The following is a 22,436-nucleotide window of genomic DNA, read 5'->3' as shown; positions in this document are numbered from 1 at the left end:
TATATAGAAAATTGTAAGGAACCTACTAAAAAGCTACTTGAAATAATAAACGAGCTCATCAAGGTTGCAGGATACAAGACCAATGTACAAAAATCAACTGTATTTCAGTACAGTAGCACTGACATAAAATTAAGAATACAGTTCCACTTAAAAGACATCAAGAAGAATAAGTTATTTAGGAATAAATTTAACAAAAGAAGTATATAACTTCTGATGGAAATTTATAATATCTCAATAAGTGGGAAAACGTCCATGTCCATTGGTCAGAAGACTGAGCATTTTTCAGATGGCAATACTCTGATTCTACTGCTTTACAGATTCACCATAATCCTTATCAGCGGACTTCTCTGTAGACTTGACAAGCTAAAACTAAAATCTGCATGGAACTGCAACAGACCCAGAGTGGCCAAAACGATCTTTAAAAAGAAGAAGTTGGAGGACTCAAAACTTCTTCATTTCAAAGCATACTGCAAAGCACAGTAATCCGGACAGTGTGAGACTGGCCTAAGGGTAAACAGAGATTAACGGAGCAGAACTGAGTGTCCAGAAATAAATGGATACACTTACAGCTAAGGGCCAAGACAATTTAATAGAAAAAGAACTGTCTTCTTATAAATGGTGCAGGGAAAAATGGAGAGCCACATTAAAAAAACAATAAATTAGATCCTTACCACACACATGTGAAGAAATTAACTCAAAATGTATCAAAGACCAAATTGTAAGACCTAAAAACTATAAAACTCTTAGAAGAAAACACAGGGATAAACCTTCACGACCTTGGGTTTAGACCTAGCAAATGAGCCTCAGCTATGACAACAAAAGCACAAAAAACAAAATTAAAAAAATGGATAAACGGGACCCCATCAAAATGACAAATGTCTGTGCTTCCAAGAACACAACTGAGAAAGTGAAAGTCTACAAAACAGGGTAAAGTATTCACCAATCCTATCTGTTAAGAGACTTCTAAAATATGGAAAGAATTCTTATGACTCAATAATAAAAAGCACCAAAAAGTAAAAATAGGCAAAGGGTCTGAACTGACATTTCTCCAAGGAAGACCTACAAATGACCAGTACGCACATGAGAAGATGCTCCAAGCCACTCATCATTAGGGAAACGTCCATCAGAGTGGAGTGAGCCAACACTTTACACCGGGAAGGACGGTTAGAATCAAAGCGCCAGCACCCCCTGCTGGTGGGATCGGAAAGCGGTGTAACCACTTTGGAAAACAGTCTGGCAGTTCATTCCTCAGACAACGGAATGCAGAGCTACTCCTAAAAACATGAAAACATATGTCCAACAAGATCTTGTACAAGAATGTTTACAGTGGAAATATTCACAGTAGCCAAAAATCAGAAATAACCCAAATGTGTCTGCTGGTGAACAGATAAACAAAATGTGGTCCGGCCATACAACAGAATATTAAACAAAAGCTTCAGGCTGATGAAAACGGTCTACAATCAGCTGGTGGCGGCGCCCACATCTGTGAATACACTAAATACACTGAATCGGGGGGGGGGGGCACAGGGTATGGGAAAAGTGGGGGAAAAGAAAGAAGCCAGAGGAGGGAAGGCCCTTCTCCACACACAGTCACAAGTAAGAGTCACACTAGAACAGAAATCGCGTGTGCAAGAAGACAGGGGAGTGAAATATTTGGACTGTTAGAAGGAAAAACCCCACCACGTAGGGTTCTGTGTCCAGTGAATTACTCTTCAAAAGTTGAGGGAAAAAAGACATTCTCAGACAAATAAAAAAGTCTTCCAGGTGCGAAGGGCTGAGGGGACCCAGAGCTCTGACCCCAACCCTGCCCTCTACCCTCAGGGAGTGCCCTGAGACGGGGGCCTGGGGACAGCCTGCCAGGCCCAGGGGCACAGAGGAAAGCCCAGGCCCATGGGGGCTGGGAACTGCCATGTCCAGAGGGGGGTCTTAAGCAGGACCCCAGACCCCACTGCTTGACTGGACATAACCTGAGGACAGCAGCCTCTCCCTCAGGATGGCTCCGTACAAAGGGCCACAGCAGGTGGGGGAGCCGGATGTGCCCAGAAGGGAGAGGCCGGTCCCCAGAGCCAGGGCTGCCTAGGGTTTCGGGGGGGGCTACGCCAGTCCCCTGGAGGAAAGGCCACACCCCTGATACCCAGAGAGTGGGGCCGCTGCCGCCCACCTGGGGAAGGTCCGACTCCGCAGCTCCTTGATGAAGAGTTGGCTGCCATTCTGCACGGGCTTCACATCGGGCGTCTGCCCTGGACCATGTTTGTGCCAGGCCCTCTTCTTCTTCACTGTGGGGAGACAGGGCAGCTCAGGGACCCAGCCAGGAGGGCAGCCGAGGAGCCATCAACACCCCAACACTCAAGGCTCCCTATAGGCAGAGCCCCCGTGGTCCCGCAGGGGTCTGGCCCACCCGCCTCCCTCACTGCCCGCCCCCAGCCCCATGATCTCTCCACTGACCCCGCCCTGCACCTGCCAAGCCCCTGGGCTCAGTGACCACATCCAGAGCTAGGGCGGCCTGGGACCTTGCTGAGGGCGTGTCGCATCAGAGGCACCTACGGGGTAGTCCCACCAAGGTTGGCCTTTGGGACACCTCCCCTCTGACCTCGGATATCACAAACCCTGCCACCTCCCTGCTGGGACCTCCGCTGTCCCAATAGCCTGCAGCTGGGGCAGAGGCACAGAGAGGCACAGGGAGCTCCCACCCTCACCCCCGAGCTGTGTGCACCTCACCCTCCCCGGTGTGTCCACCCATGCATACCACCGCCCTGCCTGCTCCCTCCGACTTCCATTCCACACGTGCTCCCAGGACACTGGGCACCCCACATTGGACTCTCTAGAGACAAGTGTGTACACGTGCCCCTATGTGACATGTTTGCAGACATAAGCACAGGTGCATGTGCACACACACACTCGCACTCACCCCACTGGACTGCAAGCCCAGGAGGGGAGGGAAGTGATTTTCTTGTGGCCCTCATCCCCCGTTCAGGGCAGCCACTAGTGATGGGGAGTGAGGACAGCACTGGCGCACACACCTGTCCCTGGAGACTCCGGGACAGGGTCTGGAACAGCCTGGGTCAGACTGGCTGTGAGGGATTGCCGCTCGGCCCTCCGGATGCCCTTCCTTCACAGACAAGGATGGAGAGGGGCTCCCACCGTTCCCCATCTCCCATCCAGTCACAGACCCCTGAGACTGTCTCCAACAACGACGCGACATCTCTGTCATGCTTCGCTTGCCATGGCCAGGGTCTGAGCGGGCGTTACTGAAATCTGGCAGGACCCTGCCAAGAGAGGCTTCCGAGCTGGGGCTTCTGATGGCATCGGGCACACATGGGAGCGCAGAAGGGCCTGGGCACCTGCCCAAATCTTTCCTGCCCCACCATGTTGTCACTGTGTGACCTTGCGCAAGTCACTGGGCATCTCTGTGCTGTATCTTCAACAGAGAGGAGCTAATCCCAGCCTCCCAGACTCCTTGTGAGCCACAGGAGGCAAACGACATGCGGCACCCCACCTGCCCGGGAGCTCTTGGGGGGCACACTGTGCAAGCGCGGACCCTCCTCTTGGCAAGGCTGCTTGGGCTGCAGGCCCTTGTTCACAGGGCTCAGTCCTGCTCCAGACCCCCAGGCTCCCCTAGCTGCACCCACTGCACCTGGCACAACCCGGCACCAGTGGGCAAAGGGCGGAGGGAGGGATGTTTGTGAATGGCGGGTGCCCACTGAGTAGCCCAGCTCTACACAGGGGTCGCCAAAGCTCTACACAGGGTGGCCTGGGAGTCGTCTCTGCTCCCCAAAGAGCTCAGCAGGCTCAGACAAGGATGGGGGCGGCACGACCCTGATGATGACCCAGGTCACCCTGACTCTGAAACCAGTCTCCATGTCCTCAGCCTTCTCCTAGGTCTGCGGCTGCCTCAGGACGCGAGCCCGACCCCACAGGCAAGGGGCTCTGGAGTCCACATGGAGCTCCCCGCTGCACGGCCACGGGAGCGTCGTGGGCCTCGGCAATCGGCGGCCCACGCCTGGTGGGGTCTCCCTACTTGCCCCCGGGGAGGCGAGCCAGACTCTTGGGGAGCCCTCTCACCAGGAGTCCAGCGTATCCAGGGCCTTGAGAAAGAGGAGGGGGAAGCCAGGCCGCATGCCGGCAGCCATGAGCAATGCCGCATAGAGGGGAGACCAGGGGAGAGACAGGCATCCCCATGCAGTCTGAGGGGGACAGCAGAGGTCCTCACGTGGGCCCCCCAAGGTCCTCCAACACTGGCCCCGGCATCACCCCTCACTGCACTTCCTGAGGTCTCCACGTGGAAGGCATGCAGAGCCCCAAGGATGCAGATGCCTGGCAGGAGGGCCCTGGCCAAGGAGGCCACGTGGGGAAACTGAGTCCTGGAGGGCAGCTGGGGGGGTGGGGATGCATACCCGCCGGGAACTGGGCCTGAGAAGCAGGTGCTGCCTGCGGCTGGCGGCCTTCCTGGGCCCTCACTTGGGACGGGGCACCGTGAGCACCTCGAGGACGCGACGGCTAACGCACGGGGCGACACAGATCCGTAAGGGAGGCCGGCCAAGCATCCTGGGGCTCCCTGGGAAGCCCTGGCTGGTGTGCTCCTTCCCTCCCCAGGGCCCAGAACACGCTGAGCCCCGAGGCCAAATGTCCTCCTGCCTGTGCGTCCCCTGAGGAGGCAGCCTAGAGACCTCAGCCCAGCAGGAGGACAGGGCTTGGGGGTGACAGATACCCCCCCCCCCGTTGCAGCTGCCCTCGGGGCATCACAGCTACAAGGGCCTCGGGGAGGAGGGATGTGGCCAGTCGGGAAGTGGCCTCTGAAGCAGGCCTGCCGGGGTCAGAACTGCTCTTGGGGCCGTGCTGCCTGAGCCTTCCCATCGGTGGGGACTCCTTGCCGAGTTCCCTGGGGACCCCCAAGCACCAACTCTGTGCAAACTGTGAACCTGTGGGCCCCTGTCCTCATCTCAATGTGCCCACCACAGACCCACGTGGGGCCCGGAGCAGCCCATGGGCTTAGGGGTCCCCTGGGGACATGACACCATGATAGTCCTCACCGTGGAGCATCTGACTGCAAAGAATCACCAAACGAACCAGTGTGTCACCGTGACACAGACCCACTCCAAGGCAGAGTGACACACAATTGTGGGCGTGCATCCTGGCAGGAAATGCCAGCTCCCAAGCCTCTGACCCCAATGGCCATGCAGCCCCCAGTAACGGCAGGGAGCCCCTGATCCACAGGATTTATGAAGCATGTGTGCACAGCCACACACACGTACACATACAAGCCTATCAACCTGTGCAAATGCGACACTCACACACACGTGTCCATGCTTGAGCACGCACATGTGTCTACACACACGTCCACACTTGCACACACGCACCTGTCTATACACATGCACATGTGCCAACGCTTGTGCACATACACCTGTCTACACACACATGTGCACGCACTCCTGTCTATACACGCAAATGCACACATGAACATCTGTGCACACACACATACACAAACACATCCAGCCAGGGAGGGGCTGCCGGCCCCCACCAGGCTGCAGTCCCCACATGTCCTGGGAGTGGCTGGCCATAAGTACCAGGAAGGGTTGCCTGTACTTGGCTTTGAGCAGCAGTACAGGGCAGCAGGGACCCCCAGCACAAGGGCGAGGGTCTCGGTCAGCAGACTAAGTTGGGGAACAGTGGACAAGCTCACGGTCAGGGAAAGGTGCTTCCAGGACATGCAGAGATGTTGGAGAAGTCACAGGGTGTGTGACCACCAGCTCCCACCACAGCACTCCCCTGCAGCCCTACCTGAGCCCCAGAGCACAGTCCTGCCCTCCGTCAGGACACTCAGGGCTGTTGTGGGGACAGGCCGGGTCTCCTGGCTCCAGCCCCAGTCTGTCCTTGGCCCTGCCCTAGGGCCGCACGGTGGGACGCCAGCCCCACCTGCTCAACCCCGCCTGCCCTGAGCTTTCCCGTGGCTCAGAAGGGGTTACGACAGCGGCCGGGCAGGGACCAGAGTGGTTTCTGGGTAATCGCAGCAGACCCGCCCTGAGCACAAGCACTGCCGGCCCCTGTGGGTACGAGGGAAGGCAGGAGCCCACAAAGCTTCCTGCTGGTCTCGGGAATTTGGTGATGCTTTACCGCGTGCTGATGCCGTGCCGCAGTCTGGAGGATGAGAGCCGAACCAGGGCGGCCGCTGGATCATCTAGTGATGACGGCACACAGGCCAGACACACAGACAGCTCGGCGAGAAGGAGTGGTGACAGCCCACTGGCCTCACGCAGCTTTCCGGGTGGTGGGATCACGGCCAGCCTCAGCCTCAGGGGTGCAGGCACCCTCCCTCAACCCGCACTGGACCTACAGGACTCGCCCCACAGGAGCTGTGGGGGTCCAGCCTCTGCCCTGTGAATAGACAGCAGGAGGGAGGCTCCCCTTGAAGGAGGGTGACAGGACTTCTGGTGGCCTGGGGCCAGCTGTGGTCCCCCTCAACCCCCCTACACAAACACTCCGGGGTCAGCATCCAGACTGCACCTTTTATGAGCACCCAGGCCCCCCAACCCAGGTCAGAAATCAGAGGCCACATTAACACCCCCATGCCCTCTGTCTTGCCCCCAAGCCAGGACCCGCCAAGGTAACTGCAGACCAGGGCACACCCCCTGCATGGGCTCAGCCTTGGAACTAGCCTCCTGGAAGGGATATGAGCCCCCAGTGGAGCCACACTGGATAAGCCTGTTCCCAAGGAGCCCCCTCAGGGTGCACTGCACCCCCAAGGGACCAGCAGGCAGTCTGAGATGGGGACTCTCCCTGCAGGTGGTACCAAGGAAGGGACAGCAGATCCCCAACATGGAGTGGGCAGCAGGCAGTGGGCAGGGTCGGACAGCCACAGCACGGTGTCCCCATCTTGGATGGGTCTGGCCCCTGCAGGTGCTGGGATGTGAGGCCCCTGCCCAGGCCTGTGGAAGTCAGTGGGGTCTCTGCACAGGCCAAGTGGCCTTAGCCGCAGCCCTGGACAGGAGCCCCACAGGAGGGGCTGCAGGGATGAATCCACAGGGACAGTGGGCAAGGCCAGGAGCAGTTCCCAGGCACCAGGGTGCAAGTGCCCACGGCCCTCCCCCAGCCAGCCAGGCCAGGCCCTGTACTTACAGGTAGACTTCCCGTGGGTTTTCTCGCAGTTCGGGCAGTGGTATATGTCGATGTCTGGGGCCTCCTCCTCTTCTACTCCCACACAGCTGAAATGGAGGAAGCACAGATGTAGCCGGCGGTCAGCAACTACTCGGGGCCTTCCCCTGCGGACACAGACAGCTGCTGTCCACCTCACAGGAGGGGGCACTACGCATGCAGGGGGAGCAGAACCTGAGCCAGGACAGCAGCCCACAGGGACAGGAGGAGCATGAGGAGGAGGGAGGGAGGGAGAGGCAAGGAAGGCCTTGCTGTTCATGACCAGGCTATGCAGTGGGCCGGGCCATCCAGCAGGACCACCTGCACGACAGCCGCTACTCTCCTGTCACCACAGAGTCGGGGAGGACAAGGGGTCTCAGAGAGGGGCTGCCCCCACCACGTCACCTGGGGAGGCTTAGAGCTAAGGGTCAGGGCTCTCCTGACCCCTTGAGGGACCGTTGAACCAGGGGGCGGGACCACGGTACCAGGACAACCGGATGTCAAAAGAATGAAGTTGAATCCCTACCTCACACCATATAAAAAGACTAAAAACAGATTGACCACTGAAATATAAGGCCTAATGCTATAAGACACTAAGAAGAGGACACAGGAGTACATCTTCATGACCCTGGACTTGGCCATGGATTCCCAGACAGGGCACCGAAAACACAAGCAACAAAAGAAAAATTAACCTGTGTATCAGGGAAATGTAAAATGTTTGTGCAGTAAATGACACTAGGAAGAAACTGAAAAGACAACACGGAGAATGGGAGAGCATCTGCGAATCACCTTTCGATGAAGGCCTAGCGCCCGATGCGCATACGGACGGATGACGGAGACACACACAACAGCATCTAAACGGGCAAAGGACTCAAACAGATTCTTCTCCCAGGATGACGTACAACAGCCAAGAGGCCCTCGACAGAGGCTCTACATGCTTAGCCGTGTGGATTCTCTGGAACGCACAACCGAACCAACAAGACACCACCCCAGGACGGCTACAGGTTTTACAAGAAAAAACACCAGAGACCTGCAAGTGCTGGCCGGGAGGTGGGAACGGAGAGCTCTCTTCCGTCGCTGCTGAGTGTAAAAGTGACAGTTTCTCTGGGAATAGTCTGACGGCTCCCCAGAAAGGTAAGCAGAGACTCACCCTGTGACCTGGCCATCCCACTCCCAGGCACGTGCCCCGGAGAAGGCAGAGCAGGGCCGCAGGCAAACCCCGCACACCAGTGTTCACGGCAACATCACGACGACGACCAAGAGACAGAAACCGGCCAGCGCGCACCGGCTGACAGACAGCCAAGCCACCTGTCCACGCCACGGAGCGGCCCCCAGCCTGAAAGGGGGGCGGCGCGGACACCTGCTACAGCACGACGGCCCCCGGCCACCCAAGGCCACATACGCAGGGCTGCATTTACGCAGAACGCACACCCAGAGGACCCGCCGCAGGAGCGAGGGGCTGGTGGGGAATGGGCAGTGACTGCGGAGGGAGCCTGGCATCTCCTTTCGGACGCAGGTGGAGGCCATGCTTGCGCAACAGTGTGAAGGTACTAACTGCCAAGGAAGGCTCACTTTAAGATGGTTAGTTTTATGTTATGTGAATTTTACCCCACTCCAAAGACAAGGAATGTGCCCCATGACAGGCGCCCCCGTCCCACTGCCACTGAGCCCATCCTCACTAAGGCTGGCCGAGCGCCTGTTCTGCCTGCGGCAGCAGCACAGACCCTACGTGGACCTTCCTGCAACAACCCTGCAGTAACGGGAGGGTCACCACTCGCCTACCATGGAGGGCAGATGTGTGTCTGGACCCCAGGCATCTCCTCACTGTGTTCCCTCGTCCCCTGGCCAGGGTCAGCTACCACCGCTCCAGGCCCCTCGATGGAACACCGTCTGCCACGGCTGCCACATGCCACGGTCCCAGGAGCAGCGCTGGAGCCCACAAAGCCTCCGGCACACGCCTTTGGAAACATGAAGTTCACTCTTCATCTCGGAATGAGCCCCGAACCAAAGTGCGGGCCGCCTGAAGAGACAGGTGTGAGACACAAAGCGACCAGAAGCAGATGCGAGGGTCTAGGGTCCACAGGTCTGCTCTCGCCATGCAAAGGGACTTTCTGAACAAGCAAAGGACATCAGAGAGAACCCTGATGGACAGAAACAGGGCTCCCTCCGACAGCATGTACGGGAGCATCCCCCCTCCTGCAGGAACCGGGCATGAAGGGCATCTCCCCCGCGGAAGAACAGGGGAGAGCCCGAAGGGGCCCAGGCCTATGGAGAAAGATGCCAGAAAGGGGAGCTAGAATCACATTACTGCATCGGTCTCTCGGCAAAGTCACCGAACCAGGCACGCTGAGCTCTTAACGAGGCAGGTGGGAGGCACAGCGGGGACAGCAAACACTGGAGTACCCCAGTCTGTCTCCAGAGCACCCCTGCTTCATGAGAGCCCCTCCTCCTCAAACCCCCGCCCCCAGCTCCTCCCCACCCACAAGGAGGAGCAGCCACTCACCCAGCACCTTCCCCCGGGCTGGTGCACCCACCTGACTCCTCCCCTCCCTCCCTCCCAGCCCCCTACACCCCTGCCTGCCACAGAAAGGGCCCTGCACCCGGGCGCTCTGCACCCTGGGCCCTGCGCCAGCTGGCCTCGGTGTGCCCAGCCATCAGAGAGCACGCCAGCGAAGCCCCCATTGCCCACACCCACCCGGAGCTGCGCACTCTGGGTGAGAGGCAGAGCCCTGCGGGTCTTCAGGACCCACTGGGACTAGTAATTGGACCCGAAATCCACACCCCGTGTCCACACTTTGTGTTCACACTCCAGACCCACACTTTTCATCTACACCCTAGGTCTACACCCCAGTTCCACATCCTGTATCCACACCCCACATCTGCCCTGTGTCAACACCCCACATCCGCACATATTCCTGCCTGGCCCAGCCACAGGGATCCCAGGGACACACAAGGAGCCAACGCAGCACACAGGAGGTCTGAGGTCCGACTGTGAACTCAGCCTCACAGACAGGGGCCCCTTCAACAGGTTAGGGGGCAGGTGTGCGGTGGCGCGCAGAGGGAACGGCGGCTAAGTCCTAGGCCGGGTGAAGGGAGGAAAATCAGCATGCCTGAACCACCCCCACCCAAACACCCCTGCTTGTCCCACATGCATGACAGGTGGGGAAGCTGAGGCCCAGGGTCATAAGGCGTGCAGGCCAACACCCCTCCCCAGCTCTGGGTGCCCCTTCGGTATGCCAGCCTGGGGCATGCAGGTCTCACCAGAGACCCGTTTTGTGCAGGGAGGCCTCTCTAAAATGGACAGAGAGCGGTGGGATATGGGTCCCTCGTTCTACCCAGGGCACCTCAGGGCCACCCCTCACCCAGGAGGGCCACCCACGGCCTGATGCCACCCGCTCCCCCACGACCGGTGTGTGTCACCATGGGCCCCGACTGCCTGGGCTGCCACCCTGACAAGGGCGACTGGAGGTATGGAAACTAAGGTCCCAGGAGCAGCCCCCGGCTGTGCGATGTGCGAGAACAGACCTCCTGACTCCCCGTGTCCCGGGGCCCAAGGACCCTGCGGTTTGGTTTGACCTTCTGGGCAGAGGGCCCTCAGCCACAGCAGCCCCTCTACCCACATGGGGGAAGGCCTTTTACTGAAACTGCTCCCAATTTATGTTTCTATCCCCAAGTTAAGGCTTTCCCAGTGCCTCCTGAGAAATTACTTGGGAAATCACCCAAAAGACTATAAGAACAATAGTCACGGGAAAGTCAGAAACATTCCCCCTGCCTTAAAGCCAGGAGCAAAGTGCCTGCGTCTGGAGGAACCCTGGGCGTGCCTGCCCACCCACCCCCCTAGCCCCAACTGTTCAACCAGTCGCGGAGCACCGCAGACAAAGCAAGCCCATCGCTCTCACAAACAGACTGGCAGGTGATCAGAGAGAACCCTAAAGGCACCCAGCCTGAGGGCGACATGTGCCCTCCACAGAGCCCTGCCTAGGGCCACCAGCCCAAGCACCAGTCTTGCCGATTTGGGGGTTACCTCCCTATGGAGACGACGACTAGGTCAGGACAAGAGCTGGGCCCCCAAGCATGTCCCCAGACAGAGGGACGGACATGGGGCTCATCTGCTCAAGTCTCACCAGGACACTGAGGCCTCGCCCTTCCTCTACCGTGGGTGTGTGGGTGTGCGGGTGTGCGGGCCAGGAGGGCCCAGAGGAACACCCGCTGGGCCTTCTCCATCACAGGCAGGCGTGGGGAGCAGGCCCCAGAGCCGCCCCACACTCCAGGCCCAAGCAGGGGTTCAGAGCACGGGCTGAGGTCCAGGGACAGAGCCAGGACAAAGGGCGCTGACAGGCTAAGAGCCAGGCCCGACCGCCCATCCCTACAGCCTGTCCTGTCCCTGCATCACCACATGTGCAGAAGGCCGTCACCACAGAGATGGAGACCAGGAGATGGGCCAGCCAGAGACTGGGACCCCAAGGGCTGGGAACCAAGTGCCCGGAGCTGTGGTGCATTGGGAGGAGGGAGGGAGAGGGAGAGACGGAGGGGAAGGGGAGGGGAGGGAGGTGAGGAGGAGGAGAACGATGTCCCTGCAGACACGGACCCCGGAGTGCGAAGTACACAGTAGAGATCAAGGTGGGCACTAGGCCTCCCAGCAGACAACCCACAACAAACCTGCGCTGTGTGCCGCGCATGGACCTGCGTGCACAATGTATGTGTGCATGCCTGCGTGCGTGAGCATGCGTGTGTGCCACACGTGCATGCATGAGTGTGTGTGTGCATGTGTGCGTGTGCTCCTGTCTGAGCTGCTTCGACCTTTGGCTTGGAAGGTAAGACCTGTGGGGAGAGGTCATGTTTTCAGGAGCGCGTGGCCACTGGGGCTGGGGGCTGGGCTGGTCTGAGCCCGCAGTGACCTGGCATCCAGCACTGAGCCAACCCCACAAACATTACAGCTGATGTAAGTGCCATGAGCCAAGCAGAAAGACAGCAGGTGGAGTGAAGACGAACAAAAAACCACAGAAACAGGCCAAGCAGGAAGGACCTGAAGGCGTAGGGGTAGGGGTGGGGGGAGGAGGGACCTGAAGGGGGTACTGTAGCACGAGGGACTGGGGGGGAGGGGGAAGGGGGGCGGAACCGTAGCAGAGGGACCAACAAGGGAGACGGCTGACACTCACAGAGTCACGGGGGCCACCACAGTGCATCTGGCAGGGGAGGCCCGGGCTCCAGGCCCCTTGGGCAGAAGCCACATCCACCCTTGGAGCTGCAAGGCCCCTGGCAACAAGGCCTGGGGGCCCATGGAGGAAGCGGCTCCTCCAAGGTCATCCCGTGGGAATCCCTGCTCTGCCCTCCAGCCAGGCAGGGCTTTCCAGAACCCCAGGGGCAGGACCCTGTCCTCAGAGCTCCCAGGGCCCAGGACACTTATTGTCAAGAGCATTGATTTAACATAAACTACAACTTCTAAAACCCTGTTCTGACATTTACTTGTGTTTGAAGTTCTAGGAGGAACCTCAGAAAAAAATAAAAAAGGAAGTGACCCCTTGCAGAGGGGAGGGACGGGCACCGCCTGCCCTCCGAGGTCCCAGGAGTTCAGTGGCGACAGCCGGTCTGTCACAGCAGCAGGACCTGTGGGCCGCCACCTCTGGACAGCTCCACAAATGCCTCGAGCTGTTCTCGGGGCAGGAGTCCCACACCTGTTGCACACCTACTGTAAGGCAAAGTGTAGGAGTGTTCACAAGCTTGATGTGCACAGGGAGCCGTCCCTGATGACTTGAGAGAGCAAAACTCAGGAGAAGCGACCCCTCCCACCAGGAGGTTGGACACCTGCGCCCTGTCTCTCTCCCACAGCTGAACGTCCTGCTGCCACGAACCCCGGGTGGTACGCGTGTTCGAGTCTTGACGCTAAGGCCCCCACACACGAGCCACACCCCGGGTAGCGCCCCACGTGAGTTTCCTCTCTCCTCTCCTCCGTGCCTTACTAAGCCACCAGAAACCAGCGAGTCTTCCCTTCGTATAAGGCCCAAAGTCCTGCTTTCTTCGGAAGGTCAAGGTGGCTTCCAAGTGCCCCTCCTTAGCTCCCCCCCTCCCACCTTTCCCAGGTCCTGGTGCCCCACGGAGAAGGCGGCCTGAGCCGTCCACCCTGCGGGGAGCCTGCTGCAGGGGGAGGCCAGGCTGGCAGGGGCAGGCAGATGCTAGTCCGAGTGGCCGGGGAGCACAGAAGGAATAGTGGGGGTGCCCTCCTCGCCGATCACTGGCCATGGTGATTCCCTCCCTCTTTCTGCCCTCTCCCTCGCCAACCTCACCCCTGCCTTCGGGCTGCCCCACTCCCCCCATCCCTGCCCTGCTGGTCTCTGGAGGACGCCCAGACACCAGTGGTTGACACGCTTCACATGGAGCAGCCATGGGGACACATGGGGACAGCGTGGTCATCACTCAGCTCCAATGCAGTCACTGGCCACGTGTCAGACTCAAGAAAGTCCCTGAGACCCTAACTGTGCCAACAACAGCTAAATCCCGGAGTACCAGCCGGTGGCCCAGGCACCACATGAGCTTCTCCATGCAACGGGAAAAGCCACAGTATTCGAAGTAAAATGCCCCAGGTCACACACAGGGAGCAGCCCTTCCTGAGCACGGGCACAGGTGACTCATGTGGGCCCACTCAAGACTCTGCTGGTGAGCCACCGTCCGTCCAGTTTGCTGACTCCACCCTGAGGCCTCAGGCCCCAAGTGCGAGGGAGACGGAGGCCAGGAGAGGACCCGAGAGCTTGCCAGGACCCCACGGGAAGTGGGTGGGGATGGGCACACCAGGCCCCAGAGCCTCTGCAGCTGCCACCCACCGTGCAAGGGGCCAGAGGAGGCACAATGACGGGGTAGGGGACAGAGAGGACAAGACCCTTGATGCACCTGCGCTCCCAGAGAACGAGTCACAAAGAGGACTGGAAAGAAAACAGGGGGAACGGCGGGCCTGACCCAGCCCGGAGTGCCTGTCCCCTGCACGTGTGCACAGGGTGATGGGACGCTGGCCACGGCCCGGGCCTCACTCCCTCCTAGAGGGTTGCCAGTCTGGGGACCCGGTGCCCTGGGACCTCCAGGGGTCACACAGACTGTGAGGCTCCCATGTGGCTCTTGTGAGGATCTGGCCACAGAGCAATGATGGGCCTCTGGGGACCCAGGTAAAGTCTGTCTGCTGAGTCCAACGTACAGATTCATAGGGAAAAATGTGATTATTGTCAGAAGCCACTAGGCTTTGGGGTGACTGTTACACACCCACAGATAACCAGGATTCCAAGGAGGAACTACATGCTCAGAAGAGATGAAAACAGGCTCTGAAACAAGAGCAACTGTTCTCCAAGCCCTTCTGGCGGCGCAGGTGAGTTCCAGAGGGGCTGCGAGCATGACCACAGCACCGTCTTGGGCACACAGGATGGTCTTATGAGGACAGCTTCCTGCCTGTCATAGCCACTATCCTCATCACCATCATTGTCATCATCACCGCTCAACCTCAACACCACCACTGTCATCATCACCACCATCCTCGTCACCATCATCATCATCACCATCATCGTCACCATCACTGCCATCACACATCATTGTCACCATCACTGCCATCACCACCATGCTTGTCACCTCATCATCATCATCGTCACCACCATCAACACCATCCTCATCACTATCACCACCATCATCACCATCACTGTCACCATCTCTGCCATCACCACCACGCTTGTCACCTCATCACCATCATCATCACTGTCACCATCACCATCACCGTCACCACCATCAACACCATCCTCATCACCTTCACCACCATCTCTACCACCCTCGTCACCATCATCATCGTCATCACCACCATCCTGGTCACCTCATCACTGTCATCATCACCATCACCATCACTGCCATCACCACCACCATCACCATCACCCTCATCATCACCACCATCCTTATCACCATCACCACATCACCATCACGATCCAAACCGTTATCATCATCGCCCAAGCACCCAAGTCCCGATGTGAACTTAACTGAAACAACCGCCTAAGGGTTGCCTTCTCAAAACCTTACTCCTAAAGCATTTAAAAGCACAAAACCGCACCCGTAGATCTAATTTAGCTAGGTGTTTGGTGGAGAGAAGCAAGCAGGCCACACAGGCTTATGGTTCTAATCAACCAAGGTCTCCTCAGGGCTGCCTCTGGGCCCCAAGGGAACCTGGCCCTTTTCACACCATGCAGAGATACACCCAGTGGAACACCTCCCCATGGCTCTCCGAGGGTGCTCTGCCACCAGCTTCATGGGTGCAAGGATCCAAATAATTCCAAACAATGAAGAGCAGCCCCAGGAGTGAAAAATAGCAAGTACCAAACCATTGACTGCTTTCTGCAGTGTCCTATGCGCCTCAGGGAAACCTCAGTCCACACGTGGACTGCATGTCAAGGATATAGTACACAGTAAGAAGACTCAGGAAGGGAGTGGTAGTTGGGGAAAAACACAAAACTATTCTACTTGACCAGTGATTTAAGTCATGACTTTCAGTAGACGCTATAGACAAAACGTAACTGGCTTTTAAACATGGAAGGAGAAGAAGCACTTGCAGTAAGACATGAAACCCAACTTTAAGAATGTTTCCACCCAGCTGCCTGGGTGGCTCAGTAGGTTAAGCCTCTGCCTTCGGCTCAGGTTATGGTCTCGGGGTCCTGGGATTGGAGCCGGCTTCCCCATCCCCCACCTACCTCTCGGCCTACCTGTGATCTCTCTCTGTCAAGTAAATAAATAAATGAAATCTAAAAAAAAGGAAAAAAAGATTTCTACCCATCGGTCATATAGTCTAGGGGCTGCAGGAGACTTAGCCTGATGCACAGACAAGCATCCTCATGTCCTCAGCAGAATACACTGGCACAGCCTCTAAGGTGGGAGCTGCTGACACAGAAAGTACACTACCCTTGTCTGTAGCTCATCTGTAGGAGAACCAAACTTCTCCTTAGAAACCATGCAAACAGGAAGAATGGAGTGAAACATTTATAGTTTTGAAAGAAAAAAAAAAAACAACCTAGAATTTTGTATCCTAAAAAATTATCCTTTGGAAGTAAAAAAGATACAAAGGCTTTCTCAGACAAACCACCGAGGGAATCTGTCACCAGTAGGACAGCCTTGGAAGAAATGTTAAAGAAATACCTTCAGAGAGAAGGAAAGAATATAGGTCACAAATTTGGATCTTCAAAAAGAAAAGAAGAATGTTAGAGAAATTAAATTAAGAAAACATGAAATATTTTTATTTTTACTGATATAACAGATAATAGCTTGTGCAAGGCAAAATAGCAACAATGTACTTGATTATAACTTCGGAATACATGACATGAATGGCAGCACTTGTATAAGGAACAGAGGAAGGATGTGGGAATGCTGTGAGGAGCTTGCACGGTCCTCAATAGTGTACTTGCAAGTGGGTCTGGTTTAGCCATAAGTATGTATATTGCAAATGCAAGGGCAACTGTTAAAAACAAACAAAGAAACTAATAAATAAATAGCTTAAAAAGCAGTATTATTGATACACTAGAAAAGGAGAAAAAAATGAAATCCTGCAAAATGCTCGATTAAAACCAGAGAAGGCAGAAAAATTGCAGAAGATAACAACCGAAACAAAGAACAGGAGCAGCAAAGAGAAAACAGAGAAAAACGTGGTAGACATTCACCCAGCATATCAGTGATCGCCTTAAACGCCAGTGGTCTCAAATACAAATCAAAAGACAGAGACTTTAAGATAGAGAATGAAACCAAGACCCTAGCATACACTGTCTATTAAAAATCTGCTTTAAATATAAAAATATATAGACTAAAACCTGCTTTAAATATAAAAAAAATAACCAGACTAAAATTAAAGGCACGGTGTGGGGGAAGGGGAAGGGGAAGGGAAATTCTTTCTACACTGCACTTTCTACACAACTCTGCTGTGAACATAAAACTGTTTAAAAAAAAAAAAAAAAGGTCTGTTAAAAAAATAAATAGAAATAAAAAGTTTTTATCTGGGGGAAAAAAAAACGGGATGAAGAAAGTTATACCATGCTTACACTAATCAAAAGAAAGTCAAGTAACCATATTAATTTCAGACCAAGTAAACTTTGAGGCAAGAAAAATAACTGGAATAAAGAGGGGAATTACAGGGGCACATGGGTGGCTCAGTGGGTTAAATCCTCTGCCTTGGGCTCAGGTCATGATCTCAGGGTCCTGGGATCGAGCCACGCATTGGGCTCTCTGCTCACTGGGGTGCCTGCTTCCCCCTCTCTCTCTGCCTGCCTCTCTGCCTAATTGAGATCTCTGCCTGTCAAATAAGTAAATAAAATCTTAAAAAAAAAAAAAAAGATTTTAAAGAGGGGAATTACATAATGATAAAGCAGTTGATTTTCTAAGAAGACATCAAAATCCTTAATCCGTATGCACCTAATAACAGAGCATCAAACTACATAAGGCAAAAACTAATAAAACCACAAAGAGAAATAGACAAAGACACTACTAACGGCAATTTCCACAACCTTTATCAACAATTAACAGGTTCAATAGACAAAAATCAGTAAGGACATAGTTGAACTGAACAACACCATCAATCAACTAGATCTAATTGATATTTATAGAATACTTCATCCAACAAAAGCAGAATAAACATTCCTCTCAAGCTCACGGAGAACATTTGCCCAAGAAAGATCACATTCTGAGCCCAAACCTTACCTTAACAATTAGAAAGAAATTGTGCAAAGGATACCGTCACACCAGAATGGAATTACACTAGAAATCAATAACAAAAAGATATTTGGAAAACTCTAAAACACTTGGAGATTAAACAATACACTTCTAAATAACACAGAGTGAAAGAAGTTTGAGGAGAAATTTTTAAGTATTTCTCACTAAAATGGAAATGAAATACTTATCCAGATTTGTTGGGCTCACTGAAAGCAGTGCTTGGAATGCGATTTACAGCACTGAATGCATATGTTACAAAACAACATCTAAAACTAATCATCTCCACTTCCACCTGAGGAAACTAGAAAAAGAAAAGAAAATCCAAAGTAAGCAGAATGCATAATAAAAATGAGAGCAGAAATCAATGAAATTGAAGACAGCAAATAAAGAGAGAAAAGTCAAGCGAAGCAAAAGACGATTCTTTGAAAAAGTCAGTACAGTGATAGGATTCTATCCAAGTTAGCAGAAAAAGATAAAAATATAAATTACTAATATCAGAAATGAGAGAGAAACCATCACTACAGACCCCACAAACATTAAAAGCACAGTAAAGGAATATTATGAACTCTATGCCCACATACTTAATAACCTGGGTGAAAAAAATCTATTCCTTGAAGGATTCAATCTACTGAAAACTCACACAAGGAAAAATAAATAGTCTAGTCCACATCTATAAAAGAAACTGAACGAATAATTAATAACTTTCCAAAACAGAAAATACCAGGCCCAATGGTTCACTGATGAATTTTACCAAACCCTTAAGAAAGATATTACCAATTTTCTATAATCTCTTCCAGGAATTAAAAGTAGAGGAAATACTGCCTAACTCATTCTATGAGGCCAGTATTACCTTAATACCAAAGCCAAACAAAGGTATTGTAAGAAAGGAAAACTGTAAACCAATATCTCTCATAGACATAGAAGCAAAAAGGACTTCTACAAAACGTTAGGAAATTGGGGTGCCTGGATAGCTCAGTTGTTGGGCGTCAGCCATCAGGCTCCCTGCTCAGAGGGAAGCCTGCTTCTCCCTCCCCACTCCCTTTGCTTGTATTCCCCCTCTCACTGTGTCTCTCTCTGTCAAATTAATAAATAAAACCTTTAAAAAAATATTAGGAAATCGTGGCACCTAGGTGGCTCGGTTGGTCAAGGTCTGCCTTTGGCTCAGGTCATGATCCCAGGGTCCTGAGATTGAGCCCCCATCTGGCTCCCTGCTCAGTGGGGAGCCTGCTTCTCCCTCTGCCTCTGCTGCTCCCCCTGCTTGGGTGTACTCTCCCCCTCTCTCTCTCTAGTAAATAAATAAAATCTCTATCAAATAAATAAATAAAATCTTTTAAAAAATAAAATAAAAATAAATAAAATTCCAATCAAGTTCTTTCATGCATATCAACAAATTGATTCTGAAATTTATATGGGGAGATAGAGCCAGAACAGCCAACACAATGTGGAAGGAAAAGAACAAAGCTAGAGAACTGACACTACCCAACTTCAAGACTCACTAGAAAGCTATGGCAAGGGCGCCTGCGTGGCTCAGTGCTTCAGCATCTGTTTTTGGCTCAGGTCGTGATCCCGGGGCCTAGGATTGAGCCCTGCATCGGGCTCTCTGCTCAAAGGGAGCCTGCTTCTCTCTCTCTCTCCCACTCCCCCTGCTTGTGCTCTGCCTCTCTCGCTGTGTCTGTCAAACAAATAAATAAACAAAATCTTAAAAGAAGAAAGCTGCAGTAATGAAGACAGTGGGGTTTTATGAGAGAACAGAGGAAGGGATCAATGAGAAAGAATGGAGAAGCAGAAATAAGGCCCCGTAGATACAACCAGCTGACCTCTGACGAAGGAGTGGAGGCCACGGAGGAAGTGCCACGGAGGAAGACGGTGTGGGAACAGCCGGACATCCACCCATGCACACACACTCTGAAACAACCAGACATCCACACACGGGTGCACATGTGTATGCATGCATACACACACAAAGAATGAAAACATAGATCTAACAGCTTACAAAAATTAACTCAAAATGAATCCTAGACCTAAATGTAAAATGCAGAACGATAAATCTCCTAGAAGATGACACAGGAGAAAATCGGAGGGTCCTGTTGCCTTTTTAGGTACAAACACCAAAGACGTGATCCATGAAGGAAAAAAACTGATAACCTGAACTTGATTGAAATTTTTTTGAACTTCTCCGTGAAAGACACTTTTAAGGGGATGAAAAGATAAGCCACAGACTAAGTGAAAATCTTGGCAAAACATATAGCTGGTAAACGACTAGTATCTAAAATATACAACTCTCCAACACACATTCATAAGAAAACTAACAACCCAGTTTAAAAATGGGCAAAGGATTCTACTAAGGACACCTCCCCAGAGAAGACATACGGACGGCAGAGAAGTGCATGAGAAGCTCCACGTCACACGTCATCAGGGCAATGCAAGTTCAAACGAGAGTCTGCTGCACACCTACTAGAACAGCCGAACTCCAGGGCCCTGACACAATCGAGTGCTGGCGAGGCTGCCGAGCAGCAGGAGCCCAGTGATGGCTGCAGGGACACGGACCATGCCGCGGCGTCACAGGACAGCTTGGCAGCGCCTCAGGAAACCAGACACGCTCAGGTCATGATCCTGGGGTCCCGGGATCGAGTCCCGATCGAGGCTGCTCCCTCTCCCTCTGCCTGCCGCTCCCCCTGCTCACACACTCTCTCTCATGCTCTCAAATAAATAAATAAAATCTTTACAAAGGAAAAAATGAAACACTCTTATCAGTCGATCCACCTAGGCAAACCCTAGGTGTTGATTCAAATAAGCTGAAAACTTAACCGCACCAAATCCTGCCCACGGATGCTTACAGCAGCTCCATTCATCATCGCCAAAACTTGGAAGGGTCCAAGGCGTCCTTCAGTGGGTGGCGGACAAATGAACTGTGGTCCGTCTAGACGAGGAAATATTACTCAGCACTAAAAACAAACCCGCTATGAAGTCACAAGAAGTCGTGGAAGGAACTTAAATGCTCATCACTACGGGGAAAAAGCCAGTCTGAAAAGGCTGCATGGTTCCAGCCGTACGTACGACATGCTAGGAAAGACAACTGGGGGACAGGGAGGGACGAGGAGGCACAGCACAGAGGACTTCGAGGGGGTGAAAGTACGCTGTAAGACACCACGGCACATTTGCAAAACCCACAGGACACACACAGCGAGGGTGAAGCCCGAAGCCGACCGTGGACTTGGCAGAAAGGACAGCGCGCCCAGCCCGGTTCATCACTTGTAGCCGACGCACCGCGCCCAGCGAGGCTTGTGGGCACTAAAGGGCTACGTGGGGACCCTCTGCACGTTCCTCTCTATCTTCCTGTAATCTAAAACCACTCTAAAAATAAAGTCTATTTTCTTTTAATCAGAAAGGAAAAGTTCCACGCGTCTTTGAGAATCATGAGGGTCCTTGTGCTGGAGAAAAGCGGCCACAACAGGAAAACCGTGTGATGGGAACAGGAAGAAAGCCTGTGGCAACGACATCTGTCGCAGAAACCACTCGAAGCAAGCACACGACGAGCACACGGAGGGGCAGGCATGAGAGGCCCCATGACGGGGTCGGCAGGCTCCGAGCCGCTGCACTTCAGAAGCTCACGGACGCAGAGAAACGCCGGCACTCGGGAAGTAAGGCCTCTTGCTCCCCACAAGCCCAGCCTGCCCCAGGATTCCCAGACACCAGGGGTGGCATCAGGGCCTCAGGCCCTCAGCCGCGCACCGCCGCCCACGGTCCGCCTGCTGGTCTGAGCCCCGGCGCGCCGCCTGCCTTCTCCTGCCTCAGAGGGCTCTCCTCATCTCGACGTCTTCCCTCGGGGATCCTGTGCCCTGGCATCTGCTCCCCAGATCAGGGCTGGGGGGGGGGGGGGTCCTCCCAGTCCGCAGAAATGTCCCCTCGGCCGGTGGATGTCCAGATGGACCATGAAGAGGCAGGCAGCGTCCTAGGAGTCCTGCGTGTGCGGACGGCCCACCGTGGACCCGGCCACGTGTTGCTGGGGCCCATCAGGACCACAACCAGCTGAGGGCTGGGGACCCAGAGGTGGCCAGCCTGCGGCCTGCCGGTGCTGAGTAACAAGGTAACTAGAGCTGGGCTCAAAGTGTGTGCGTGTGCCGGACCCACGCAAACCCCCTGGGGAGGCCGTCTGAGAGGCCTTCCTGCAGGACCAGGCCAGGCTCCAGGAGAAGGCCAGGCTGAGGGCAGGGAAGGCTTCCTGCTCCGTGCGGGGTGCAGGTCAGGGCAGGCTGGACAAAGGAGTGGAGGCCTGGCCCAGGACGGGCCAGCAAGGACTTAGGGAGGACCCCCACATGCCCCAACTCAGGCCTCAGGTTTCCACTTGCGTCTGCAGATTACGGGGCATCCCAGGCCCCCTGAGGAGGGCCCTGCAAGCCCGCATAGTCACCAGAAGCTCAAGTGATGGCTGGCCTGGGGAAGCTGAACTGACCGTCCATGACCTCAGCTGTGTGGACAGGAAGAATCCAGCATCAGCAGCATTCGGGGCGGGGGGGGGGGGGGTCATGGCCCCTCAAAAACAGCTACAGGACAGGCTGTGTTCCCTGCCTGCGAATGCCCTGTGCTCTGTGGCTAGA

At 54.4% G+C, this 22,436-nt stretch overlaps 1 protein-coding gene across 1 annotated transcript in view; it reads right to left on the bottom strand.

The window, feature by feature from the left end:
* Positions 1-22,436, bottom strand: part of PHF2 (PHD finger protein 2) — a 66,986-nt gene that overhangs the window by 28,246 nt on the left and 16,304 nt on the right. Inside the window, exons 2-3 of the mRNA XM_059141027.1 lie at positions 7,114-7,199; positions 2,162-2,276 (exon numbers count right to left, since the gene is read on the bottom strand). Of these exons, the coding sequence (XP_058997010.1) occupies positions 2,162-2,276; positions 7,114-7,199 (201 nt within the window). The remainder of the gene's footprint in view (positions 1-2,161; positions 2,277-7,113; positions 7,200-22,436) is intronic.

The sequence above is a fragment of the Mustela lutreola genome, chromosome 12 (genome assembly GCF_030435805.1).
Source record: "Mustela lutreola isolate mMusLut2 chromosome 12, mMusLut2.pri, whole genome shotgun sequence".
In the NCBI taxonomy this organism is placed as follows: domain Eukaryota; kingdom Metazoa; phylum Chordata; class Mammalia; order Carnivora; family Mustelidae; genus Mustela; species Mustela lutreola.
The sequence above is the reverse complement of the archived record's forward strand: the minus strand, read 5'-3'. Positions and strand labels throughout refer to the sequence as shown.